Here is a 27,985-nt window from a genome sequence, read left to right as displayed (position 1 = left end):
GGATAGGTACAGGTGTTTGAACGGAATGAGGAGGTAGTTGGGGAGGGGTCCCAGATGGGGACTAGGGTGAATGTAAGTGTAAGGTGAAGAGACGGGGAGAGAGAGGGGCAGCCTGTGTGTGTCGTCCCCCGGCAGTGGAGGGATGGCAAGGGGAGGTCCGGGTATGGGGGAGAGGTGCTCGGGGTCCCCTCCCAGCGGGACCAGAGCGGTCCCGGAGCTCCACCTCTCGGCCGGGGGGCGGTGCGGGGAGGCGGGCGGGAGGCGGGCAAGCGGGCCGAGAGGGAGGGGGAGGGAGGGGGCGGGCCGGGTTGTGCGCTCCGCTTGCTGCTGGTTCTGCCGCCGCCGCCGCCGCCGCCGCCGCCGCCTCACACACTCGGGGAGCCGGAGCGCAGCGCGGACGCGAAGCCGCCGGGGCTCGTGAGCCCAGAGCCACCGGGAGCCGGAGCCCGAACCGCAGCGTCTGCCTGAGTGATACAGAGCCGCAGCCCGGGCCGGGGCCGGCGGCGGCTCATGGACAGCAGGGCCGGCAGCTGGAGCTGCCCAGAAGCGGGTAAGGATCGAGCCGCGGTGGCAGTGGCGGTTCCGGGCCGAGAGCAGCCATGGCCGGCAGGAGCTGAGGGAGGGGCGCTCAGCGAAGCGAGGCCGCGGGGACCCAGTCCATGCTCAGCAAGCAGGGAATGAAAAGGGGGTGGCTGGAAGTACAGAGTGTGGGTTCCAAGGTCCACGACTGGGGGTTGAGCGAGGGGAGGGGGATGCCAAGCCGGACCCCCAGACCCTACGACCCGCTTCCCGGAGTGCGCGCTTGGAGCCGCAGGGCTAAGGAGACTCTTAAGAGTGTGCGGGATGGAGGATGGTTTGGGGAATGTTAGTGGCCCCCTATTGAGGGGGCTCCCCAAAGGACCAAGCAAGCAAGGACCCTCATTCACAACACACACTTGTTGGGCGACCAGCTCGGCTCAGTCAAGCGCTTCCAGCTCTCCGCGGACACCCAGAGAGCTCGATCGCGGATGTACGGACATACATATATACACGCATGCATAGATCCGTACGTATGTGCATACAGACATACCTCCAGCACACCAGCGCCCACTGGGGCACCGCCACCATCTCGGAATCCGTTTCAGTGTCTGCAGGCACACAACCGTTTGACACACAGAGCAAAAGAACACAACCGGGTATGACATACAAACACAATACCGTGCCTACTATATATACACGAGTGCCACTGATCACAAGATGAACATACATACTCCTTTCAGAAACACTCCCTATCATAAATTATATTACCCACTCTTTAGCAGGAACATAACACAGGTCTTGTTTGCACCCCTCGACTGCACTCACACAGACACAACCCAGCGTCTTAGCACACGCCTTGATAGCCCACACCCTAACACAGTAAGCGGCACCTACAGCAGCGCCTCACGATCACAGACAGAATCCACTGATTCACACATCCTAGCACTGGGTGTCACACCATACACCAACAGTGTCACATTACACCCTGCACCGCATACCCACAAACACACCCAAGGAGGACAGATTCCTTCGGGCCTAGTCGTCCCTGGAGCAGCCGATGCTGGCCCTGGAGCCCCAAGCGTCCCCTCACCCTAGTCGCAACATTGTTATTGTATAAGTATCGGTACTACACAGGAGCACCGGGACCCGCGGGATCGGCTTTCCAGCCGGCGCCTTCCCCACCCCCACTCCAGGGCTCGGCCGGCAGCCGGGCATTCCCGGAACGAGCTGGACCTGGCAGGCCGCGCCATCCCGCCTCCCCAGGGCTCCTGGGCCCTAGGTCCTGTGCAAAGGGTACAGGCCTGCGGTGGTGTTTGCGACCCTCTTTAGACCATACAGCTGCATTCTCGGAGCCACCTGGGTCCCCAGCACACCTGGGTTCCGTACACCTGTGTCCCTCACACCTGGGCTGCCCCTTCGTCTGGTCTTTGCTGCAGAACAGAGTGGTGTGCGCAGATAAAGCACTAGGACTAAAAGGCAGGGCGCGGCACACGCTGGAACAACACTGGTAGACCTACTGGAGTCGCACCTCTTCCTCCAGGTACTCCTCTGCAACCCATACTTTTGGCTTAAGTTTCCCCCATAGTGGTCGGCGATCTTGGGTCCTTCTGGAAGGAAATATTGGGAACATCGCTGAGGCCTCTCAGAATTGAGCGCGGGACCGAGACCTAATCCTCTTTTCCCTATCGCGGGAAGGTCTGTTTTAAGAGAATGTCCCCGCCCGGCCCGGCTCGCTGCTTTGTGATTCCGGCGCCGGCTCCCTCCTCCCTCTGCCGGCGCCCGCTGCCCAGTTCCCGCAGACGCCGGTCTGCGGAGACCTTAGGCCCAAGCCCGAGACAGGGAGGAGGAGGGATTCCCTGCGGTGGCCCTGAGGGCTGCGGGTGCGAACGACCGGCTGGCCAAGGCGCCCGCCTCGCGTAGCGTAGTTGCTCTCGGAGGCCCGACGCCGCCGTGGTGGGAGTGGAGGATGGTGGAGGAGCGGTGGCCGCTTCCCCCACCTACACCCCCTACACACATACTCGCTGCCCTCTGGGAGGAGACGCCTCGCGTGTTGGGTGTGTTCGAGGTTAGCCCGATGACTACCGGGGCTGCCAAGGCTAGAACTTCGGGCCGGGAAACTGGGAGGTTTCCAGCACCTGCTCTGGGCCAACCCTTTGTAGGTACTTGGAGAGGGGGCGCCCTGGTGTGTTTGTAACTGTCCAGAGGGTTGTGTGTGTGTTGGGGGAGGGTGTTATTGTTTTCTTGACGAAGGATCTGGGGGGATTGAAACCTTTAATTAGACTAGACTAGGGTATACGGTGGAATCTAGGGGAGAGAGGCGAGAAGGGGCTTCCAGAGATCACCTGAGGCAGTTTGGGAAGGAAGTGGGTCTGCGTTCAGTTTCAGCGATGCTTAGTCCTCCTCTTCCCCAACACTGGACTGAAGTATCTTACGATTTAGTAGACTGCTGGCCGAGGGGCTGATGCTCCTGGCTACTTCTGTTGTGGAGCTGGGCGGGTGCGCTAAGCGCTGGGAAGAGTCCAGTGGAAGGTGGGGAGGAGCTGAGGGAAGCACCTCTAGGTGGTGAAGAATTAAGATTGGGGAAGGGGAGGTGGGAAAGGAGGAGGCCTTTATAATAATGAGGTGACTTAAGCAAGGATAGTTGGTGCAGCAGAGGGTCCCCTACTAGCTGCTAGGGCCATGGTAGAAAGACACACACCATCCTTGCCTTCATGGGGCTTCCCAAACAGGAGGGGATTGTTTAATTGATTCATTGAACCAACGAGCATCTATCTATATGTCTGATGGTGGAAATAAAATGCTCTGTTCAGTAATTGTTGTTGTTATGTGCCGTGGAGTCAGTTCCGACTCATAGCGACCCTGCACAGGGTTTCCGAGGCTGTAAATCTTTATGGGAGCAGAAAGCCTCCTCTTTCTCCCGCAGAACAGCTGGTAGTTTCGAACTGCTGACCTTGCAGCCCGCAGCCCGATTCGTAACCAGTATACTACCAGAGCTCCTTTAGAAGATTGTTATTATATTTTGTTGTTAAGTGCCATCGAGTTGGTTGTACTTCATAGTGATCCTGTATAGGGTTTCCGAGGAACTGGTGGTGGGTTCAAACCACTGACCTTACAGTTAGCAGTTCTTATTATATGTTTGTTGTTCAAGTGCCATCGAGTTTGTTCCTACTCATAGCAACCCTATTAGGTTTCCAAGGAGCGGCTGGTGAGTCTGAACCTTGGACCCTGTAGTTCAAACGGACCCTTGCCCACCAGTGCTTTACCCTATAGCAGCACACCAGGACTCCTATTGTTATGTATTGTTTAGTGTCTTTGAATCAGTTCCAACTCATAGCGACCCTGTATAAGATTTCCATTTTCCAAGGAGTCGCTGGTGGTTTTGAACAACTGTCCTTATGGTTTACAGCCCAGTGCTGATCCTACATACAGTGCCACACCAGAAGTCCATTGTTATATATTGTTGTTGTTAACAACTATGGAGTCAGTTCCGACTCACAGTGACCCTGTACAGGGTTTCGGAGGCTGTAAATCTTTACGGGAGCAGGACGCCTTATCTTTCTCCCGCGGAACAGCTGGTAGTTTCGAACTGCTGCTGACCTTGCGGTTTGCAGCCTGATTCGTAACCACTACACTACCAGGGCTCCTTTAGGGCTTCAAATTTTTCAGGGGAAAATTTCATATAATAATGATAATATATATTGTTGTCAAGTACCACTGAGTCAGTTCTGACCCATAGCAACCCTGTGTAGGGTTTCCGAGGAATAGCTGGTGACTGCAGTTCAGCACATTAACCCACAGGGCCACACCAAGACTCCAGGGGGCTTCAAAAATTTCATGGAAAAATTCCATTATCTTTTAATCCTATTTTTTCCCTGAACCTTTCAAAGCCCCCTAGTTATGTGCATATAATTTATAACATAAAAGGCTTTAGATGCATCTGACTTCATTTAATTCTTTCCCCAAAACTTCAAGAGTCAGGCTTTATTATTTCCATTTCACTGTGAGGATAATACACTCAGAAAGGTGAAGTCACTTGGCCAGCGTCACACAGCTAGAAAGTGGTGGAACAAGGGTTCGAACCCTGACAATTTGATTTAAAGAATGCAGGTGCCTGGGAGCCCTGCCGAGGCTAATAGAGGGTTGAGGAAGAGGAGGGAGAGGCGCTGAGGGCTGCGCACTTGCTCACTGCGGGAAGCTTCTGAACAGCTCCACCCCACGCAGCTAGCTTGCTTATCCTCCCTCTGTTTCCAGACGTTCCCTTTGTCCCTTGGTGTTTTTTGCTGGCAGTGGTTGTTGTGTAACTGCCCGGGGGTGGGGAGTGTCACAGCTGACCTGGTCACTGGGACAGTGATGGCTGCCTTTGTGTGTTCTGGCTATGGCATTCAGCAAGAAGTAAACCCTGGTTCCTAAGGGGAACTAGAAACAAACCCTTACCTGTCTTTGTCCCTTTCCAGATGTTGACACAGAGGCGTTTACCTCTACCCTCTTTGGGATCTGCCCCCTCACACCTCACCCCCACATCCCTGTGACTCATCTGCTGCTGGTCAGGCCTAGAGGAGGTGGGTCCCTGTCCCTGCTGAGACTCTGGTCTCTCAGACTCCTGGACAGAGATGGGGCACCCTTAACCTGGAAGTCAGCCAGGGCTTGGGGAAGGGTAGATAAGGTACTACTCACTTCCAAGGCTACTGGCTAGGACTAACTAATGACTCCCAGTAACCAACTTTTGGGGACAAAGTCCAAGAGATGGTGGGGGCAGGGATGAGGAAATGCCTACCAGCCCAGCTTCCCTGACTCTCCTGAGCCTAGGGTCATCAGTCCGTGAACCCTGAGCCCTCTCCTCCCTTTTTCCGCCTTACAAGACAGGCTTGGCAACCCCAGAATTTTGTGGTGTGTTTGGAGGGGACTCAGCAACCTCATATCCCAACCTGCATGATTTCTCTCGGTTCCCCTTCTCCCATCCAGTCTTTTACCCAGATTCTGGGATGCCAAAGTTGCTGTTAAGTGCCGGCAAGTAGGTTCCACTCATAGGGACCCTGTCCCTGTATAGGGTTCTCAAAGAGCGGCTGGTTTGAACCATCAACCTTGCGATTAGCAGTTCAATACTTAGTCTACAGTGACATACCAGACCTCCTATGATGCTGAAGAGGTGATCTTATTTCTCAAATCTTGGCTCTTCCCTTATTCCTTTTATGACCTAAAGCAATTTTGAGCCTCAATTTTACCATCAGCGATATGGACCAGTCCCTGGAGGAAGGACATCATGCTTGGTAAAGTGGAGGAGTGCCGGTGAAAAAGAGGAAGGACCCCCAAGGAGATAGATTGACACAGTGGTGGCGGTGGGCAGTTATGGGTTCAAATGAAACCATTGTGAGGATAGCACAGAGCCTAGCTGTGTTTCATTCTGTGTGCATAGGGTCCATGTGAGTTGGAACCAAATGGATGTCACCTAGCAAGTGTATGGAGAGGATTAAATGAGATAATATATGTAAAAATGTGACATAATTTGTAAGATTTCCATGAGTATTAATTGGGGTGACGGCGATGACAATAATGAAGATGTGATGACTCTAGAGCTTGCCGAACTTCAGGCTCTTTTGGAACTTCTTTGACCGAGTGTATCTCCAGGTTGTTTACTGACATCCTGGACCACCTGCATCACAATTGCCTGGGGTATTCTCCTGGTCCCACCTCCTGAATCAAAATTCCTTAGGGTGGGGCCAAAAATCCTCATTTAAAAGAAACTCTCCAGGTGCTTCTAGGGTCTAATCTCTTGCCCCTGCCTCTGGGTATCCCCTCCTCCACTTTCCCCAAACTCCTTTACCTCCCAAGAGCTCTCCATCCCTGGCCTCACACTTATACCTTTCTTTCCAAGTTGCAAGTTGCAATATTACATTTCTTACCTGATGCCTGCTGACTGGAGGTGAGGGATTTTCCAAAGGGAGAGGGGAAAAGAGACTTAGTGTGTGTGTTGTGTTGGAGGCATGCTAGAGAAGCATGCTGTGTCTGTGTTGACTGGGATGTCCAAGGGCTTGGGATTCTAGGTTGTGGCCCTGAGATAAAAGCTTAAGGTATAACTCTTTGTTCACCCCACTCTACCAGACTATAAACCCCTGAATTTGCAGCTAGCAATTTGTGAGCCATCATTTCTTGGAAATTTCTGCACCATGTTTTTCTAGACTTCTTAAAGGGATGGTGTTGGTTGTGACTCATAGTGACCCTATTTTAAGAGGGGAATTCACAAAGTTCATGGAAGAATGCAATTAAAGGATGATGACATTTTTTCCATGAACTATTTGAAGCCCCCTTGTACAACGGAAGGAAACACTGCCCAGTCTTTGGTCAACCTTACAGCCGTTGGTTATGTGTGAGTCTATTCTTGTAACCATTGTCAATTCAATCCAATCCCTGGCTGAGGATCTTACTCTTTTTTGCTGATCCTCTAACTTTACCAAGCATTACTGTTTTGAGTTATGGTGTTGGAGGAGAATATTGAAAGTGCCATGGACTTTCAAAAGAAACAACGGATCTGTATTGGAAGAAGTGTAGCCAGAGTTCTCCTTGGAGGCCAAGATGGCCAGTCTTTGTCTCTCATACTTTGGACATATTGTCAGGAGGGATCAGTTACTGGAAAAGGATATCATGTTTGGTAAGGTGGCGGGTCAGAGAAAAAGAGGAAGACCCCCAACGAGATGGATTGGCCAAGTGGCAGCATCAATGGACTCAAGCTTGGCAACAGTAGTGAGGTTGGCCCAGGATCGGGCAGTGTTTCTTTCTGTTGTGCATAAGGTCGCTATGAGTCAGTACCTACTCGATGACACCTAACAACAACAACAACAACTGTGGTGCTGTAAGATATGCACTGGTCGGCAGTTCAAATCTACCAGCTGCTCCTTGGAAACCCTCCCTACACAGGGTCACTATGAGTTGGAACTGACTCAGAAGGCACTTAACAACAAGAAGACCTTCTCCAGGGACTGGAGAAGGGGGGAAGTGATGCAAAAAGAGGCAAGCAGTCACCCTGGAATTCTCTTTGTCAAGTTTAGGGTAATTCCCTAGGGCTTCCCACTACCTCCTACCCTGTTAAGACCTCTGCACTGAATTATTGAGCACAATGATCTCTTGTGTGGGGGGTGGAGGTGGGAGACAAGATAAAGTGCCTAGAAGGGAATGAGGTTCTTTGGAGACAGTCCTGGGGTGGTGGGAGTATTTGGCTTGGGCTTGAATTGTTAAAATAAACCCTTTGCCAGGCCCTTGCAGGTAGAGGGGAGGTAGCTGGAGGGTGGATACAAAGGCCATCAGAGAAATTCCTTCTCCCTTTAAAGAGATTAAGATTGCAGTCTGAAACAGACACACAAACTAATCTGATAAGGGCCTCACACACATTAAGTACATTAGTGCTGGGGGTGTGGGGAGGGGGCATCCTGTGTTTTGGGGCTTGGTATGAGGACTGAACTGCAAGGTCAGCAGTTTGAAACTACCAGCTGCTCTGCGGGAGAAAGATGAGGCTTTCTGCTCCCATAAAGATTTACAGCCTCAGAAACCCTATCCAGGGTCACTATGAGTGGTAACCAACTCCACAGCACATAACAACAACATGGGGACTGTAAGTGGGAAAGGATGCAAGGAGGAAGGAACATTGAATCTATGTGTTCAATGAGTGTTTGCTGAGAGTTTACTATGTACTCAAAAGAAAGAAGGCTTACGTTTACCTCAGCAAACTTTCCATGGGGAAGGGAAACCTTAGCAAGAGCCATAGGCAAGTGCCAGAGGCAGTAAGGTGACATATCATACAGGAGGTACTTACTGAGCGCTTGTTGTGCCGGGTTCTGTGTTAGGCTCCAGGAGGAAGATGTAGGAGTGAAGACAGACCAGTGTTCTCTGCTCTCCTGCTCACAGTCTTGAAGAAAAGACAGACAATTAACAAATTATTCCCAAATAGCTACCTAATTACAATTGTGCTAAATGCTTTGAGGGATCATTTATTGAGTACCCACAGTGTGCTAGGCATTTAGTCCACATAATTCAAACTCGCTGCAAAATAAATCAGATCATCCCATTTTAGAGGTAAGGAAACAGAGGCTTCATATCATTTGCTCTAAGTCATGTAGCTGTGAAGTGGGCTGCTGGGATTCCCCTGACTCAGTCATTGTCTTCCCCATCCTGCTGCTCAACCTCAACTGCTGTGTCAAATGGATACAGAGAGACAACCAAACAAAATTGGCAAGTAGTCATTGGGTTAGAACCATTGTCAGCGCCATACGATGGCAGCCTGGGTCTGTCTGTCTTACTGCTGTGTCCTCAGTGCCCAGGACCAAGCCTGACATACTGGGAGTGCCCAATAAGTAGTTGTTAAATGGATGAATGAGCACCTACAGTGTACCCTGCTTTGTGACGGTACACCCAGAGGCTAGGTGGACGGAGCCCTGCCCCTTCCTTCTGGAGGTTGGGTATCTGTCTGGAGAGACTGAACACAGGAAGAGGTATGCAATACTGGAGTTGAACAACACGGGCGGGTCATGTCCCCAGTGATTCATTGTCACGGGATTGGGCCAAACAATAAGTGGCTGTGAGTTGTGGGAAGGAGAGGTCACTGTGGGCTGAAGAGTCCTGGGAAGGCTTTTAGGGGACCAGAACCTGCCTTCAGTGGGGTGGGTGTGGTCGATGACAGCACCTGGGCAGGTATTCTAGGTGTTAGTGAAGAGGTAGGAGAAAGGGACAGTTTTAAGCCTTGGAGATAGTGAGGGAGTCAAGACCAAGACAATAGCTAGCAGGTCTGGCTGGTGTCTATAAATGTACAGTCTCAAGCTGGGGAGATGTGCTGGCAGAAGTGGTTACTCTGGTGACATTGGGTGTGGCTTGTGGTTGGCCAGGGCACTCTAGAGCTCAACTTGGGATGGTTTGGGTGGGCTGGGAGCATCAGGTATGAGGTTGGACTGAACTCAGAAGCAGAAAGAGGGGCCAGAGGTATGTGGGGATAGAGGTCAAATAGGAATCAGGTGTTAATCACAAGACCAGAGAGTGTGAGTGGGATGGGGGGACGTGGCAGGGAAAGGCTTGGTGGTGTCATCGGCAGCTCTGTCCCAGTTAGACCTGCTGGGCTCCCAGTTGCTAAGGACAAGCCAAGGCAACTCCCAGTACTGATCCCATCAGCCCTGACCACAGTCCTGACCCCAATTTTTACCTCAGTTTCCTTCTCTCTGTCACCCCTCTCCACACTGAAAGTAGAAAAGGGAGGGGACTGTCACCTTGAGAACTGTACTTATATGTGTACACACATGATGTGCATGATCATGGGCATGTGTTTTGGGTGGGCTCAGGGGGAGCCAACACCTGCTGTTCAACCCTAACCATTTTCAGAAGGGCTTGGCAGTAACCAGTCCAAGTTGGCCCTTCATGGGGATGGAGAGCACTAGGCATTATGGGTGATTGTGACGGATTTGAGACCTTAGACCCGACTCCACCACACCTACTCAAAGAATTGGAATCTTAGAAGGGAGAGAAATGAGACATTTTACCCTCTTTTGCCAGCCAACCAGAGAGAATGGAACTGGGGAATGGAAGCGGTCCTTTGTATTCTACAATGTCCATTCTACTGTGTATGTGTTGAGGGAGATGTGCTCCCACTGGGCGGGGAGGGGGCCTTTAAGCCTAACTCTCCCTCTTGCTCTTTCCCTATCTCAGTATCAGGGTAATTACCATGGGTGACTAAGGCGGGATGCTGGTGAGAAGGAGGTGTTGGGCAAAGCACAGCAGAGAGCAGGGAGGGAGAGGGGCTGGGACTAAGGAACGTCAGGTTGGTAAGGGCGTTCCTTGGGCGGGAACCACTCAGGACTTGTTTCGGGCCTCTTACCGGCTCCTCCAGCTAGGGCAGACACAGCTACTGCACCCAGGTGTGGGTAAGACTGGGGTTCTGGGCTCTGGGCTGGGATGAAGCTCTCTGGAGGAATAGTGGGTAGGTGGGAGGGAAAGTGGGGGGCCAGCTCTGGTATTCCTCAGAACCACATTTCTTTTCCTGGCTGACAGCATTTCTTTTGCCTCTTTCACTTTGCAGCCCTCCTGACTCTGAAGCCTGCCAGGATGGGGCCCCCGGGGCCTAGCCCAGGGCCTGGGGGGCAACGATGGCTGCTGCCCCCCTTGCTGCTGACACTGCTGCTCCTGCTGGCCCCATCCCCAGGCTACGCCACTCGGGTAGTGTACAAGGTGCCGGAGGAACAGCCACCCAACACCCTCATCGGGAGCCTTGCAGCTGACTACGGTTTTCCAGACGTGGGCCACCTGTACAAATTAGAGGTGGGCGCTCCATATCTGCGGGTGGATGGCAAAACAGGCGACATCTTCACCACTGAGACCTCCATCGACCGCGAGGGACTCCGTGAATGCCAGAACCAGCTCCCTGGTGAGCCCTGCATCCTGGAGTTTGAGGTGTCCATCACGGACCTTGTGCAGAATGGCAGCCCCAGGTTACTAGAGGGCCAGATCGAGGTGCAGGACATCAATGACAACACGCCCAACTTCGCCTCACCTGTCATCACGTTGGCCATCCCCGAGAACACCAACATCGGCTCGCTCTTTCCCATCCCACTGGCCTCGGACCGTGATGCTGGCCCCAATGGTGTGGCGTCCTATGAGCTGCAGGCCGGGCCCGAGGCCCAGGAGCTATTTGGGCTGCAGGTAGCAGAAGACCAAGAGGAGAAGCAGCCACAGCTCATCGTGATGGGCAACTTGGATCGGGAGCGCTGGGACTCCTATGATCTCACCATCAAGGTGCAGGATGGTGGTAGCCCCCCTCGTGCCAGCAGTGCCCTGCTGCGTGTCACTGTGCTCGACACCAATGACAACGCGCCCAAATTCGAGCGGCCCTCCTATGAGGCTGAGCTGTCTGAGAATAGCCCCATAGGCCACTCGGTCATCCAGGTAAGAGGCCCTTCATCTGACTGTCAGGGTGACCCACCTTTAGAAAATGGAATCCTGTTAGGATAAAGCACTGGACCACAAAGTTGGCTTGAACCACAGGTTGGTGGTTCAAACCCACCTGCCACTCCTTGGAAACCCTGTGGTCTCTATGAGTCAGAACCTACTGGACAGCAGTTAAAAACAACAGCCCCAATCAGCCCCTTCACTTAGGGAAACAACTGCCAGAATGCTCTCAGCTAGGTGAGATCTATCAACACTCCCAACACCCCACCTCTCAGCCCCTAGCAAACCCCAAGCCCTCTGCCATCTAGTCCATTCCAACTCATAGTGACCCTACATACATATAGAGTCTCCAAAACTATAAATCTTTATGAAAGCAGAAGGCCTTACCTTCTCGCAAGAGGAGCTAGTGGGTTTGAACTGCTGACCTTGCCATTAGCAGTCCAGTGCTTATCCTACATTGCCATGGCGGCTTCTTCAGCCCTTTTGTTGTTAGTGCTGTCCAGTTGGTTCCAACCCATAGCGATCCTGTATTGAGTTTCTGAGGAGCAGTTGGTGAATTTGAACCGCCGACTTTGCAGTTCAGTGTGTTAGCCCACAAATGATACTATTTTCCTCTATCAAACTATTTAGGTGATAGTGACAAAGCATATGAATAGCGGCAACCTCCCACCCCCAAGGCAGGCTTAAGTGGGGGAAACCTCTGAGAAGTGAACCCCTTTGCCAGGTTACATGAGATCTGTCTCCCCCAGCCAGGTGAGCTGAGTTAGAATAAGAGAATCACCTTTTATCCAAGAAGAATCTCTCCAGAGATGAGAATATCTTCCCAATTAGAGAAGATTTACCTTTAACTAGATGAGATTTTCCTTAAGCTGGAGGACAGAGCCTCACTTTGCTCCTCCCTGATAAACTCACTTGAGACCATTTTAGCCAGGTGGGCCTTCAGTGTTCTGGAAAACTGCATTTAGATGTTTCCTCCCCTAAATCTGGAGCGTCCATGGGTGTGGGGTATTTGGCCTCTTTGTAGATGTTCTCAGCAGCTCTCCATGGGAACTGCCCCAGGGGCTGGGCAGCTTGGTGGGGCCAGGGCCTGGGAGGGAGTAAAGAAAGCGTCCCTGCAGACAGGTGGGTGTATCTCCTGCTATCATCTGGTGCTGGCCTCCTGCCAGCCCCGGCTCTTTTCTCCTTCCCCATGGGCTGAAGCCTCCTATGTCTTTGATGTGAAGGAGCTGAGGAGGGCTCAGCCTACCCTGGACACCGTTACTTATCTTGGGAAACTGTGTATGCTTAGGCTGACACACGGGGCATGGTAGGAGTTTCAGCCTCCTTTTGGAGGCTGGTGGCCTGAAAACTGGAAAAGAGACCAAGGAAGAAATGAGAGACAAGGCAGTCGAGAATAGCAAGTAATAATAGCCTAGGTGCCAGGCCCTGTTCTGAACACATTAAGTGTAGTATATCTTGTAGTCACCACAGTATAAGTAAGCATTATCCCCACTTTACACATGGGAAACAGAGCCCATGGAGATTCAGAAATATGTTTGCTATCACACCACTGATGGATTCAAATCCGACTTTTTTGCCTTTTCAAATAGTCTGTTTTCAGAGCCTGTGTGTTTAGTAGATACTTGGCCTTACAGTGAAATGAAATAGAGTTTCTGGGCAGAGATGAAGCTGAGGGGTTCACAGGGTTGAGAGGTAGGATGGGGGAGAACAGACAGGATGGGAAAGCGGCACAGACAGAACTGAGCAAGGATGTGAGGGAAATAGAAACTAAGAGTCATCGACAGAGATGAGGAGAGCCAGAATGGCAAATGAGACAGTGAGAATGACAACACTGCTAACAGTTAGACACTGGATATATGAGGATGGAGTGGAGAGAGGCGATATCTTTAGGGTTTGACACTACACATGTGTGAGCAGAGACCAGGCTATCTGGGGAGACCTTGCCCAGGGATCTCCACTGTAGAAAAAGACCCTGGCACAGATATAATTGGTGTTCTTCCCAAGAGGAAGGAAAGAAAAGGACTAACAATGGCTTGAGGACCAACAAAGGACCAGTTCTATGTAAGCACTGATTTTTAGACACAGGAGGCTGAATAGATAGGTGGAGGAGTTGATTAATACTAAACCAAGCCAGTTGCCATGGAGTTGATTCTGACTCACGGCAATGCCATGTGTGTGCAGAGTACAGGTTCAATTGCTGATATTTTTGGAAGTAGATTGCCAGGGCTTTCTTCCGTGATACATGACGGTATTAACTGTTTGCACTACCCAGGGACTCCAAGTGGATGAATAGAGAAGGGTAAGTGCTATTTTAGGAACCACTTTTCATGTGCCAGAAAGCCCTGATGGCTCAGTGGTTAAGTATTCTGCTGCTAACCAAAAAGTTAAACCCCTCCAGCCACTCTGTGACAAAGATGTGGCAGTCTGCTTGCACAAAGATTTCAACTTTAGAAACCCAATTGGGCAGTTCTACTGGTAGCGTAGTGGTTACAAATCGGGCTGCGAACCGCAAGGTCAGTAGTTCGAAACTACCAGCTGTTCCGCGGGAGAAAGATGAGGCTTTCTGCTCGCGTAAAGATTTACAGCCCCAGAAACCCTGTACAAGGTCACTATGGGTTGGCATCGACTCGACGGCACTTAACACCACCAACTCTGTCCTAAGATTTTTGGTTTTCCACGTGCCAGGTAATGTAGGTCATTTTCACATTATCCTGTTTTATTCTCACCCCAACCTGTGAAATACATGCTGTTATTGTCTTCATTTTACACATTTTTAGGCTGAAACTTGGCAAGGTTAAATAACTGACTCAAGGTCATAAGCTTAATTGGGAAATGGTGGAACTGGGATTTTGAACCCTAGACTGCTTCGCTCCCCAGAGACTCTGCCAGATTATGCCTGCCTTTCTTCTTTCCAATGGCACCACTATTGCATTCTGTCTGGCTGTGCCCTAACTCCAACCCTCATGTTTCCACCTTACCATTGGATACCTCCTGGTGTGGTGCTATAGGATAAGCACTGGACTGGTAACCACAAGGTTAGTGGTTCAAAGCCACCAGCTGCTCCTTGGAAACCCTAGACAAGGTTGCTATGAGTCAGAACTGACTGGATGGCCCTTAACAACAACAATAACAATGTATACCTCATGGTCATTCCCACCTGCTTCCTGTTGCCCCATTACCACCCATGTTTGTGTATAGTATTGGGTCTAGTGTGCATCGACATTGGCGTGGGAGGGCGTGCCCACTGCTAAGGGACAGATAGTTCATTGTTTGATGCTGGCAGCCCAGCCCGCTGCCAGCCGGCTCTATGGCCTGAACCAACCCCTCCCTCCTGTCCTCGGGCTTGGGCTGAATTCCTCATGTTAGTGCCTGTTGGTGCCTCGCCAGGCCAGCTCGCCAGCCGGGAGAAAGAGCTGCTGAAACAGGTTTCCCCAGTTTGACAGACTGATGGCTGGGGCCTCAGCCTGGCAGGCTGACTCCCTGTCCCACTTCCCTACCTGGCTGTTTGCAGAAGAAATTCCCTCACCTGTGGCCTTTCAGTAGACCTGTAGTTCTGCACTCATGCATGATGCAAACACACACATACACAAACACATGTACTTTCTCACACATTTATGTGTTTGTGTGCATGCATGCCTGCTCTATCTATCCTTGTGTGTCTATACACCACCTCTGCTGTTCATACTTTCCATTTCTTTAGAACTGTTGAAGGTAAGTTTAACAGTATGGAAAGACTTCCTCACTGCTGGCTGTACCCCCGTGTTCCAGGGATCTATTGCAGGAATGACAAGTAGATTTTAAGTCGGGCCTGCCCCATCTCCTGAAATCACCTGTAGCGCTGATGAAGTTTCTTAGGCCGCAGCTGAGCTCATCAGGAAAATAGATTAGTAATGTCTGCCAGAGTATCAGGATTGAGAAATGTCTACTTTTTTTTTTTTTGGAAAACATCTAACTTTTGGTAGGGGTACCTTGTGTGATTAGTGTGTATGCCAGGATCGTTGGAAAGAACATCCCTGGACTAAGCCATCCTATTTCTTTTATATTTCTCTCCTGTCCTGTAGGTGAAGGCCAATGACTCAGACCAAGGTGCCAATGCAGAGATTGACTACACATTCCACCAAGCACCTGAAGTGGTGAGGCGTCTTCTGCGACTGGACAGGAACACTGGACTTATTACTGTACAGGGCCCCGTGGACCGTGAGGACCTAAGCACCCTGCGCTTCTCCGTCCTTGCCAAGGACCGAGGCGCCAACCCCAAGAGTGCTCGTGCCCAGGTTGTGGTGACAGTGAAGGACATGAACGACAATGCCCCTACCATTGAGATCCGGGGTATAGGACTAGTGACTCACCAAGATGGGATGGCTAACATCTCAGAGGATGTGGCCGAGGAGACCGCTGTGGCCCTGGTACAGGTGTCTGACCGAGACGAGGGAGAGAATGCGGCCGTCACCTGCGTGGTGGCAGGTGATGTGCCCTTCCAACTACGCCAGGCCAGTGAGACAGGCAGTGACAGCAAGAAGAAGTACTTCCTGCAGACCACCACCCCACTTGATTATGAAAAGGTCAAAGACTACACCATAGAGATTGTGGCCGTGGACTCCGGCAACCCCCCACTCTCCAGCACCAACTCCCTCAAGGTGCAGGTGGTAGACGTCAATGACAATGCCCCTGTCTTCACCCAGAGCATCACTGAGGTCGCCTTCCCAGAGAACAACAAGCCTGGTGAAGTGGTTGCTGGGGTTAGTGCCAGTGACGCTGACTCTGGCTCCAATGCCGAGCTGGTCTATTCTCTGGAGCCTGAGCCAGCTGCCAAGGGCCTCTTCACCATCTCCCCTGAGACTGGAGAGATCCGGGTGAAGACATCCCTTGATCGGGAACAGCGGGACAGCTACGAGTTAAAGGTGGTGGCAGCTGACCGGGGCAGCCCCAGCCTTCAAGGCACAGCCACCGTCCTTGTTAACGTGCTGGACTGCAATGACAATGACCCCAAGTTTATGCTGAGTGGCTACAACTTCTCAGTGATGGAGAACATGCCAGCGCTAAGTCCAGTAGGCATGGTGACTGTCATTGATGGGGACAAGGGGGAGAATGCCCGGGTGCAGCTCTCAGTGGAGCAGGACAATGGCGACTTTGTTATCCAGAATGGCACGGGCACCATCCTCTCCAGCCTGAGCTTCGATCGGGAGCAGCAAAGCACCTACACCTTCCAGCTGAAGGCAGTGGATGGTGGCGTCCCACCCAGATCGGCTTATGTTGGTGTTACCATCAATGTGCTGGACGAGAATGACAACGCACCCTTTATCACTGCCCCGTCCAACACCTCCCACCGGCTGCTGACCCCCCAGACACATCTTGGTGAGACGGTCAGCCAGGTGACGGCCGAGGACATTGATTCAGGTGTCAATGCTGAGTTGACCTACAGCATCGCTGGTGGTAACCCTTACGGACTCTTCCAGATTGAGTCACGTTCGGGCGCCATCACGCTGGAGAAGGAGATTGAGCGGCGCCACCATGGACTGCACCGCCTGGTGGTGAAGGTCAGTGACCGTGGCAAACCCCCACGCTTTGGTACAGCCTTGGTCCACCTTTATGTCAATGAGACCCTAACTAACCGCACATTGCTGGAGACCTTGCTGGGCCACAGCTTGGACACACCTCTGGACATTGACATTGCTGGGGATCCAGAGTACGAACGCTCCAAACAGCGAGGCAACATCCTTTTTGGTGTGGTGGCTGGTGTCGTGGCCGTGGCCTTGCTCATCGCTCTGGCTGTGCTTGTACGCTACTGCCGGCAGCGGGAGGCCAAGAGCGGCTACCAAGCTGGGAAGAAGGAGACCAAGGACCTGTATGCCCCCAAGCCCAGCGGCAAAGCCTCCAAGGGAAACAAAAGCAAAGGCAAGAAGAGCAAGTCTCCAAAGCCGGTGAAACCAGTGGAGGATGAGGACGAGGCTGGGCTGCAGAAGTCCCTGAAGTTCAACCTGATGAGTGATGCTCCTGGGGACAGTCCCCGCATCCACCTGCCCCTCAACTACCCACCAGGCAGCCCTGACCTGGGCCGTCACTACCGCTCCAACTCCCCACTGCCTTCCATCCAACTACAACCCCAGTCACCCTCGGCCTCCAAGAAGCACCAGGTGGTACAGGACCTGCCACCTGCCAACACATTTGTGGGCACCGGGGACACCACGTCCACGGGCTCTGAGCAGTACTCCGACTACAGCTACCGCACCAACCCCCCCAAATACCCCAGCAAGCAGGTAGGACAACCCTTGCGGCTCAGCACGCCCCGGCCCCCACCCCACCCCTACCACGGTGCCATCTGGACTGAGGTGTGGGAATGAGGGAGCAGGTGGATCATGCCTGCCATACTCCACAGCCTATGTGGGAGGTGGATCTTATTTTGGGGGTGCAGGGGCCTTATCATGACCCTGCTGCCTCACCCAGGCATGGAGGATCAGACTGAAAATTGAGGAAAGGCGTGCTTTGGATCTCTTCCCCACTGCCCACCTCCCCCATTGGGCAAAGGCCTGTGATTTGTCAGACCTTGGAGCCCTGGACCAGCTTCTGAGTGAGGGTTAATGGGCAGGTGAGGGAGCAGAGGATTTAGAGACAGAAATGAAACAGAGAAATGGGAAAGATGTTTACTCCAAGCCTGGGTCTCTCTACCATACCAGCTATAGGTGCTTCTTAGAGGGAAACCAGGGAGCCCCGGGGTCCTGGTGGGAAGCTGGGTGGGGAGTCTGTCAGGGAGGGAGAACCTCCCCATCTGTGCCTTCTTTGTGTATTACATGTTAACCTTTGACCCCACCTCCAGGTTCTTGGGGCTGAGCCCCAGCCCCTGCCCCTCAACTTGTCCCTTACAATAAAGTTCTCTATTTTTGGAGTTTTGGTTTCTTATTTTCCTGGAACTGAGAGAAGAAGTGAGAGAGACTGGAACTAACCCTTTGTCCTGCTTCAATTTACCCATCCCGTCTCCTTTCCCCTTCCCAAACCCTAGAGTTGTCCATTCTACCCTGACCCGATCTTAACTTCCCATATCCTCATCCACACACCCCTGCCCACTTCTGGGGAAAGAGCCCTCTGACCACCCTTCAGATAAAGATGTCTGGACCCTATCTCCATGCGCCTAACAATGGAAGGTGGAGGTAGACTGAACTCATGTCTTTTCTCCACTATCTGAGACACGATACCTCCAACCTGCCCAAATTGGGTAGCCCCTGACAGACCTCAGACCCAAGGCTTTGGTGAGGGTGGAGTTCAGCCTGCCTGCCTCAGGGGACGGCAGAGAAATTCTTGATTTTACCAACCACCTTCCCGCAGGGCAAGATGTTCTCCCAAGTCCCTTTCCCACTCAACACCCAGCAATTAGGTAGCCCTGCCCTGTCTCCCCACTGTGATCACCAGCCTGGTTTCTGGAAGGGAGGGTCCAGGGGATGGGGAAGGGATTCTCATGTTCTTCGGATTTACCTTCTCTGCATCCCCACACCCAGGGTGCCTCCTACCAACTGCAGTCAAGGGATCCCAGTTCTGCACCCTTCCTCTGCTGCCATTTCCCTCCCCTTCCGCTCCTTACTCTGGCCACCCTAGGCTTCTGGATCTCTCTCTCTTCATCTCCCACTTCTTACTGTCCTGGTCTACCCTGTCTCTGGGTGTGCCTGGGAGGAAGGACTTGGGCTAAAGTCTGGGTGAGAGGCCTCAGGTCCTTGGGGGAGTCTCTGAGGCCAGAGGCAGCCATCTCCATGGTGACTAAAGAGGCTTGAGACACTCCCAGGAGGTCCAAGGCGCCAGCTTCTTCCTCTGATTACATCTACAAACTCTCTAATGCCTTGGGGGTACCCCCCAAATTAGAACTTCTGGGGGCTTAGGAGGAACAGGTGTGGAGGAGTGAGGTCAAGTTATATCTAGTTGCATCTCACTTCTAGACAAATCAAGCATCTCCTGGGAGGAAGAACGCCAACAACTTCTGACCTCCCATTCATCCTCTTTTGTTCTGATTCTTGTCACTGCTACCTGCTTTTTCCTGTTCCTTTCGCTCCTTGATCTCTTTCTTTTCCAGGGTCTGAGGGTTTCTTCCCTTACTTAACCTAATTTGACCCTTCAGAGCCACACTGAATACCTTCTTCAACATTTGGACCCATCCAATCCACAATACCTATTGTCATCATCCAGAAATACATAGTCTGTGAACCTACTGTGTGCTCAGCATGGTACTAGACTCTGAAGAAAAAGTGATCATTACCATTACAAGACATACAAGGGAAGGATGAGCCAGTTGTGAATCTTATGTGTCAAGTAAGAAGTACGCAATCATAGAGGTTTCCAATTGTGAGGATGGTTCCGACTGGGCAGTGTTTCCTTCCGTTGTGCCTAGGGTCACAGAGTTGGAACCAACTGGAAGGCACCTAACAAGTTCTTCCCTGAAACCACTTCTGCTACTCCTAGTTTTTGAGCCCTTACTGGTTGCAAGGTACCATGCTCAGCACTTGATGTGAAGTAATTCATTTAACACATAACTTTTTGTGAGTCGCTATAATAATCATTTTGCAGAAGTGAAAACTTGGTCTTAGAGAAATTCATTTGCCCAGGACCGTAGGGATAGCTCAGTGGTGGAGCCTGAATTCAAACAATGTCAGGAAATATGATTTCCAAGGTCTGTTATTGTCCAGGGGTGGACTCAAGCATGACAAGGATTGTGAGGATGGTGCAGGACTGGACAGTGTTTCGTTTTGTTGTGCATGGGGTTGCTGTGAGTCAGAACTGACTCAACAATACCAACAAATATAAAAGGGGTTCCATGATTACGTTAGTTTTGGCAGTAAGGTATCCCCTCTTTGAAGATGTACTATCACTGTGTATTAAAGGCTCTGAAATCCTGCAAGAAAATTGAAACCTATGTTATTGTTAAGTTTCCTTGAGTTGGTTCCAACTCATAGTGACCCTTTATAGGGTTTCCCTGAAGTCCTGGTGTGATGCTATGGGTGCGCAGGACTGCAAATTCGGTTTGAACCGCAAGGTCGGTTCAAGATCACCAGCCATTCCTTGGAAACCCTATACAGGGTAGCTATGTGTTGGAACCTGACAATGGCACTTAACAACAGCAAGTGTATATAAGGGTCGTGGTGTGGTGCTGTAGGATAAATCTGGACTGTTAACTTCATGGCCTAAGGTTCAAACCCACCAGCTGCTCCTTGGAAATTGTATACAAGGTCATATGAGTCGGAACTGACAACAACAGTGCATATAAAAGTTACTGTTTACACTATACTGTAGTCTTAAGTGTGCAATAGCATTATGAAAAAGTTTGAAATATTGTGAGAATAACTAAAATGGGACAGAGACACGAAGTGAGCACATGCTATTGGAAAAAGTCACACCCATATAGTTGCTTGACGCAGGCTGCCACAAACCTTCAATTTATAAACAATTCAATATCTCCAAAGCACAATAATGTGAAGTGTCATAGCACGAGGTGTGCCTGTACGGGAAAATCAGTCTTAAAACATGAGGTGGCTTTCTGGGAGGAGAATGTAGAACATAAGCCACCTCCTCAGTGATGAAGCAGAAGGTGATCCCTGCCTAGGTTCACCATGTGAGTAAATGGGCTGAGACCAGAGTGAGTGTACCCAAGTTGGGGGCAGGCATAAGGCTGAAGTGGGAGAATACTGCCTGGAGTGGAAGGCATAGGAGAGCTGAGAGATCCAGACTGGAAGAACTCTAGGTTGTAGAGCACAAGGATGTCTTCCCAAAAGTTCCTTAAAAGAAAATTGGTAAGTGCCATTGACTCAGTTCTGACTCACAGTGACACTGTATAGGGTTTCTGAGAAGCAGCTGGTGGGTCTGAACTGCTAACCTTGTGGTTAGCTGTCCAGTGCTTATCTTACAGTGCCACAGCAGGACTCCTAAAAGAAAATTGTGTGCCGCAGGGTCAGTTCCAACTCATGGCAACCCTGCACAGGGTTTCCAAGAGTGGCTAGTGGGTTTAAACTGCCAACCTTTCACTCAGTAGTGGTGACACTGTGGTTAATTATATGTGTGGAGTTGGTTCCGACAAATAGCAACCCTGTATAAGATTTCTGAGGATGTAAATATTTATGGGAACAGAAAGCCTCATCGTTCTCCCGCGGAACTGCTGGTAGTTTCGAACTGCTGACCTTGAGATTCGCAGCCTGACTTGTAACTATAACCACTACGCTACCAGAGCTCCTTTCATTTAGCAGCACAGAGTTTAACAACTCGTGAGGGTTTTTTGGGTGAACTGAGTTTTAGAGTTCACTAGAGTGTGATGAGTTTAAAGGGGCTGGAGATGAAGATGTCATCTAAGTTCTGGAGTAAGCTGGTGGTAGTGGGGACGGTGGTTGGATGGGTGAATTTGGCTGAGCTTAGAAGTGTTGTTGTTAAGTGTCGTTGAGTTGGCTCCTACTTATAGCAACCCTAGTATAGGGTTTCTGAGGAGCTGCTGGTGAGCTTGAACTGCTGACCTTGAAGTTCAAACCAACTTTGCAGTCCAGCTCATAGGGATGAAAATCAGGAAAAACCCAACATTCCCAGCTATGGTGATGAGATCGTTGATCATGCAGAAGCTGATTGAAGAAAAAGAATAATTTAGTTTCAGGCATGTTGAATTTGAAAGACCAGTGGAAAAACAAATTGATAGTATTCAACAAGTGTCTAGATGTAGGTCTTAAGAGAGATCTTAGAGTTGGGTTTTTTAAGATTTGAGAGTTGTAGAATTATAGGGCCTATCTAGTTCAAGGGTAGCCTAACTTTCCATTGTACAGAAAAGAAACATAAGAAAACAGATGGAATGAGTTGCCCAAGGTCACATCTAGTGGACAGTACTGACTGGCTGTGTGCCATTGAGTCGGTTCTGACTCATAGCAATCCTGTTTAAGATTTCTGAGACTTTGCAGGATCAAAAAGTCTCATGTTTGTTTCTCCCATAGAGCGCCTAGTGGACTCAAACTGCTGACCTTATGGTTAGCAAGTAGGCAATACTGTTGTTAAGTGCTGTCAAGTTGGTTCCAACTCATAGCAACCCTGTATAGCATTTCCAAGGAACAGCTAGTAGGTTTCAACCGCCAACTTAGCAGTCCAGTGCTTATCCTACAGCACCACACCTGGACTCCATGTTTAGCAGGTGGGCAGTACTGGAGCCTTCTAATATCAGCTGTGAGCTCTGTAAGGAGGGAAGAGTGCTGGCTGCGGTCTTTAAAGAAGAAAAGAAGTACCCATAGATAACCAGGCTTTACTCTACTGCCCAGACCCATCCAGGAGCCTGTTGGTTCACCCCGGCATTGAGCACGCTATGCTCCTTTCTAACTTCCTAGCTCCAATGTCTAAGTCCATTTTGGGAACCTTGTCTGTCATCACGGATCCCAAGAAGGATCACTTATTCCTGAAGAGGGGTTTAGGATCCACGCAGTAGAGGAGCAATTTGGGGCTGCTTTCTTGCCAGCTACAAATCAGCCTCTGCCACCCTAGTATCTTGAAAATTGGATACCGGTATCAGAAGGGTGGGTCTGCAAATCCAGGGACCACCTCTCCTGGCCATCTTCATACCTCATAACCTCCTACTAAGGTTTATAGAGGAAAGGCGAAAACTTGCCATGGAGTGCTGGAGGGAGCCTGGAGACTCATCAGCAGGGCCCTGGACCTGTGCTGCTCCCTCCCCTGGCCTCCGCGGGAGCCCTGGGTTTGTGCCCTCCACAACTCCTAATTTCTGGTTGGCAGGAAAATGACAGTCTCAGGTGGGTGTTTGGGTGGCTGGCTGGTTGTGCCAAGTGTGACCCTGAGGTTGCCAGGTTCCTGGGATGATTGTTAACCCATGGAAGACAAACCAAGCTGCTGGCTAGGAGTCCCACTCCTTCACCCCCCTTCCCCAGTCTAAACCTCCAAGCCTGTCCCACTTTGAATAGATGCCCCTCTCTCAAACTGGCGGCCCCACCCAGAGACTCCTTCCTGCTTCCTAGAAGGAATCTCCATTTGAGGCCAGTTGTCCTGCTTCCTGACCAATGCCAGCCCCTCCCTTCCCCCATTCTCCAGCTCTTCACGAAGCCCCCACCTTCTACTGGTAACACTCTGGAGGACTAGGGAGTTTCCTTTGTTCTAGGGCCCCACCCCAGGTGCCCTATTTTGTTATCTGGCTCCCTCTTCCTCATCTTCTCTCCCACCTTTTTCTACTCCTGAGGAGTCTCTGGAAAGAAACAAAGGTAGGACTGAGTGTGAGGGGAATGAGTGCAGGGCTTCCTGAAGGGCTGCCTGCAGGGTTACAGACCAGAGTTGGGAAAGAGGTTGGAGCCAAGTTTGGATGGGGACAATGAAACAGGTGAGAATCTGGGTTGGAGTTTAGAAGTGCTGGTTGGGAATTAGATGCTGTTGTGGTATTGGTGAACTGTTTGGAATTAGGACTGCTTTGGGGTAGCTGTTCTAGAAACTGGCATCTGCTGGGTTTGGAGACTATGCTGGAACCAAGTAAATTGAATTGGGTTGGTACTGTTCTTTGCTGGTGTTGGGTTCTACACTGTATTAAGGCTGTTCTAGAACTAAGGGAGGTTATGCCAATGCTGGAGAAACAGCTAGACAGAACTAGAAGGGCTGTGCTAGTAGAACAAGTGGCTTGGACTAAATCCGGGCTATTGTGGTGGCCTGGGGGCGCTGATAATCCTGGGGCCTGTGCTGTGTCGGTATGTGGACTTGGCTATATTGGAGACAGTCCTAGAATTAAAGGGCAGTCCCCTCTGGGACCTGTACTCTCTGAGGGGCTGTGCTTTGCTAAGGGGCTGAGTCTCTTCCTGGTTGTTGCTGAGACTTGGGAAGCTGGGAGCTCTGGATATGAGCCTGGCTGGAGCTGGAGCCTGGTGTGGTGGTGGGCCTCTGGGGTCAGTTGGCCAGCCAGTAGTGACAATCCCTCTCCTTACAGTTACCTCACCGTCGAGTCACCTTCTCGGCCACCAGCCAGGCCCAGGAGCTGCAGGACCCGTCCCAGCACAGCTATTATGATAGTGGCCTGGAAGAGTCTGAGACGCCATCTAGCAAGTCATCCTCAGGGCCCCGACTTGGTCCGCTGGCCCTGCCTGAGGATCACTATGAACGTACCACCCCTGATGGCAGCATAGGAGAGATGGAGCACCCCGAGAATGGTGAGGAGCACCAGCACAGCAGGGCACCTCAGGAATGAGTCAAACCTGAGCATGGTGAAAAGACCTTAAAAATAGTCTGCTTTGCTTGAATGTTTGTGTGTTCAGAAGTACTCACTGTGCTGAATGCTTTCAGACACACATATATTCATGGAAGCCTCACAACTGCTCTGTGATCTGAGAACTTTCTTGTGCCCACTTTACAGTGGGGGAAACTGAGACTCAGAGGTATTAAATCTCTGGTCCAAAGTTGTACAACTAGGAAGTACCCAAGCTGGGAGGAATTCAAACTCAGGCTTCAAAAATTGCAAAGTCCTTGCATTCAGCACTATGTTATACTGCCTCCCCTCCAAGGGAACAGAGATCTTGAGAGTTGTAGGGGGAGCTTTGGGTGGTCTAAGGACTCAGGTCTTGGTGCAGGCACCTTGGGAAAGGAGATGGAGGAAGGTCAGAATGACTCTGGATGTTCTGAAGAGCTCAGGGTATAATGATCCCCCCCAGAGAGGACTTGGCTGAAGAAGAGGAGCCTGGAGGGGTTGGGGAGGGGAAAGGTCATTCTTGGAAGCTTTTGGAGAGTGGTGGCAGAAGGGAATTCTGGGCAGGAGCAGAGGTCAGTATGCCGCATGGATGGCAAGATGTGCTATCAGATGTGTGTGCATGTGTGTGCGTGTTTGTCCATGTGTGAATGCATACGAGGCAGCCTGGGAAGAGGAGACAGGATAAGCTAGCCCTTGGGATGGAAGGACTAATTTGGAGCTGTCCTTAGGTCTTGCCCCTTCCCTCAGCTCAAAGCCCCCCTTACCCAAAAAAGATGAAAAGTGCCACTCCCTATCCCTAGAGCCCATATCTAAGCTCCCAGGCCTGGGTCTTAGTGCTCTCCGCCCCCACCCCTGCCCCTCCATGCGTGATCTCATGCCCATCTCGTCCTTTTTGTGCCCGCGCAGAGCTGGCTGGCCGGAGCAGGCCCTGAGGCGGAGTGCCAGGTATGTGGGAGCTGCTCTGGGGTCTGTGGGACTCGCCCAGCACCCGACCCCACCCTCCCAGTGTCCATGCTTGCTCCGTGCCACACTGGGTCCCCCAAGACCTCCCTGAGCTAGAGGGCCTTGGTGCTTTAAGGGTTAACAAGAGTGTTGTCCCTTCCTCACCTTGCACTGGCAGGAGGCCAAACCAGTGGGGGTGGTGCCAGGGGAGCCCCCACCCCAGGCATTGCTTCTCTCAGTCATGTCTTCAGGGGGTGGGGTCAGGGGCAGCTGTGACAGGAAGTGCTCATGGCCTAGCCGTTCCCATGGAGACCCTGCTGCCCGGCAACCACACTGGCTACTGCTGATGTCAGGCGGCCAACTCCCGTTCCCATGGGTGTCTGGGCTGGGAGCCGGGGCAAGGCCAGGGGTGGTGGTGGCATAAGGGTTGGAGTGAGGCAGGGTGGGGCTGCATGATCATGCTTGTAGGTGTGTGAGCGTGTGCTTGTATGTGGGCTCCCCACAACGGCTGGCTTGTCACCTCCCCTGGCTTTAAAGCAGGGACTTGCTGTCTTGGGGTGGGGTGAGATTCCAGGACACTGAGCACCAGGTGAGACTTGAGGACACTCAGAAGGAAGGTATGTGCCCAAATTTGTCTGAGGACAGAGATACCCAGTGTAGGTTTGTATGTTTGTGCTTATTTGTGGGTAGGGGTGTGTGTATGTGTGAGAGAGAAAGTGAGATTTTTGTCTCTTTAGAAGAGGATGGGGGTTTCCTTAGCCCTCTGAGATCTGCATGTTTAGGCCGGTCTGGAGACAGGTGACAGTCTCTAGATGAGTGTGTGTGTTTGTGCACCTATCTGAGGGCAAATTTGGTGGATGTGTGAGATGGTGGGTGAAGATGGAAGGGATGTGCCTACTTAAGGACAGCTAGTGTGTGCCTGTGTGTGTGAGAGAGAGGAGGGAGGCAGTGATAGGAGAGTCTGTCTGTTTGAGGTTGTGTTTCTGGGAGCTCAGGGGACAGGAAGGGATGCACACCCTATTCTGAGGCAGGGCATAGGTGCCTGTTGGGGGTTATGGAGCGGAACTTTTCAAGGCTGACGCACTTAATGTCTGTCCTCCCCACCTCTCTCCATTAGACTTGCGCCCTTTGCCTGATGTCGCCATGACGGGCACATGTACTCGGGAGTGCAGTGAGTTTGGCCACTCTGACACCTGCTGGATGCCCGGCCAGTCGTCTCCCAGTCGCCGGACCAAGAGCAGCGCCCTCAAACTCTCCACCTTCGTGCCTTACCAGGACCGGGGAGGGCAGGAGCCCACGGGCGCCGGCAGCCCCAGCCCCCCGGAAGACCGGAACACCAAAACAGCCCCTGTGCGCCTCCTGCCCTCCTACAGTGCCTTCTCCCACAGTAGCCATGATTCCTGCAAGGACTCGGCCACCTTGGAGGAAATCCCCCTGACCCAGACCTCGGACTTCCCACCCACAGCCACACCGGCATCCGCCCAGACGGCCAAGCGTGAGATCTACCTGTGAGCCCCCCTCAGGCCAGCCGGCCACCTGCTCCCTAGCCAAGGGTCAGCTCCCAGGTGGGCCTATGCCAGGGCCTCTACTCCTGACCCCTCCAATGTGGACTTCTTGGCCAGGACCCCAAGTAGGGAGGGGGGGAGTACTGGCCCGGTGACCACACTGACCCTTCCCCCATGCAGGGTCCAGGTCCTCTTCCCTCATTTCCAGCCCCCAGACCCTGGGAGTCCCTTCTTCCCCTGTATGGGCTACCCTAGCTGATGCCCAAGAGGACTCCTCTACAATGACTGGGCTCCCTTCCCTCGACCTCACTTTGGGCAGATAGATGGTGGAGTCAAGGGTGGGCAGTACACTTTTAATTCATTGTTTCCCACGTGGCCGACTTGGGTGAGGATAGGGTGCCCCCATTCTAGCCCTAAAGCAGGGCTGAACTGGGGAGCCCCTCTCCCTGGGAACTCCCAGAGGAAACCCTTGACTGTCAGGGGCTCTGTGAAGGGCTTTTGTTACCAAAGGTGGGGTGGGGATGGGGGTGGGAGTGGGGCGGGCCTTGTCTTCCCTACTGCTCCTGGGCCGGCCCACCTGCCTGCCACATTCCCATGCCTGGTCCTATCTGGGGCCCCCCTTCCCTGCTGGTCATGCAGTGTCTGTATATAAGGACCTTGGAATGATGTCCCCATTTCTGCCTGATTTGCAACTTTTCTTGTTGATGTTGTGTTGTCTTGGGGGACCCCTCTGGGAGGGGGGAAACCTGCCCTGTGCCCCCTCCTCCCTGCCGCAGTGCCCCCACCCTGGCCTCTATTGTTCCATGTTGTAAATACCCCTGGGGCCGTGGCGGGATGGGGTGCAGGCCAGGGAAACAATGGGGTGGGTGGGGGTGGGGATGGGGATAACATTCGCCTATCAGCAGAGCTGGGCTTTTATTTAATTTTT

General features: G+C 51.9%; 1 protein-coding gene across 3 annotated transcripts; it reads left to right on the top strand.

Moving 5' to 3' along the window:
* The first annotated feature begins 367 nt into the window (after window positions 1-367).
* Window positions 368-27,985, top strand: PCDH1 (protocadherin 1). Of its 3 annotated transcripts, XM_006866197.1 has the most exons (5): window positions 368-550; window positions 10,571-11,433; window positions 15,498-17,693; window positions 24,356-24,575; window positions 26,670-27,985. In XM_006866197.1, exons 1-5 carry the CDS (start codon window positions 511-513, stop codon window positions 27,062-27,064), a joined length of 3,714 nt encoding a protein of 1,237 aa, XP_006866259.1. In that variant the 5' UTR covers window positions 368-510; the 3' UTR covers window positions 27,065-27,985. The 3 variants fall into 3 exon arrangements, with proteins under 3 accessions (XP_006866259.1, XP_006866260.1, XP_006866261.1); XM_006866198.1 differs by lacking the exons at window positions 368-550; window positions 24,356-24,575; window positions 26,670-27,985 and having other exon boundaries at window positions 10,573-11,154; window positions 11,191-11,433; window positions 15,498-18,318; XM_006866199.1 differs by lacking the exons at window positions 368-550; window positions 10,571-11,433; window positions 24,356-24,575; window positions 26,670-27,985 and adding an exon at window positions 14,849-14,983 and having other exon boundaries at window positions 15,498-18,319.

The sequence above is a fragment of the Chrysochloris asiatica genome, unplaced genomic scaffold, assembly GCF_000296735.1.
Source record: "Chrysochloris asiatica unplaced genomic scaffold, ChrAsi1.0 scaffold00087, whole genome shotgun sequence".
Classification (NCBI taxonomy): domain Eukaryota; kingdom Metazoa; phylum Chordata; class Mammalia; order Afrosoricida; family Chrysochloridae; genus Chrysochloris; species Chrysochloris asiatica.
This window is presented reverse-complemented; position numbering and strand designations above follow the sequence as displayed.

Coding starts and splice junctions, on each gene's coding strand:
- PCDH1 (XM_006866197.1), top strand. CDS start 511: ATGGACAGCAGGGCCGGCAGCTGGAGCTGCCCAGAAGCGG. Junction 11,434..15,497: donor TAGGCCACTCGGTCATCCAG/GTAAGAGGCCCT, acceptor CCTGTCCTGTAG/GTGAAGGCCAATGACTCAGA. Junction 17,694..24,355: donor CCAAATACCCCAGCAAGCAG/GTAGGACAACCC, acceptor CTCTCCTTACAG/TTACCTCACCGTCGAGTCAC.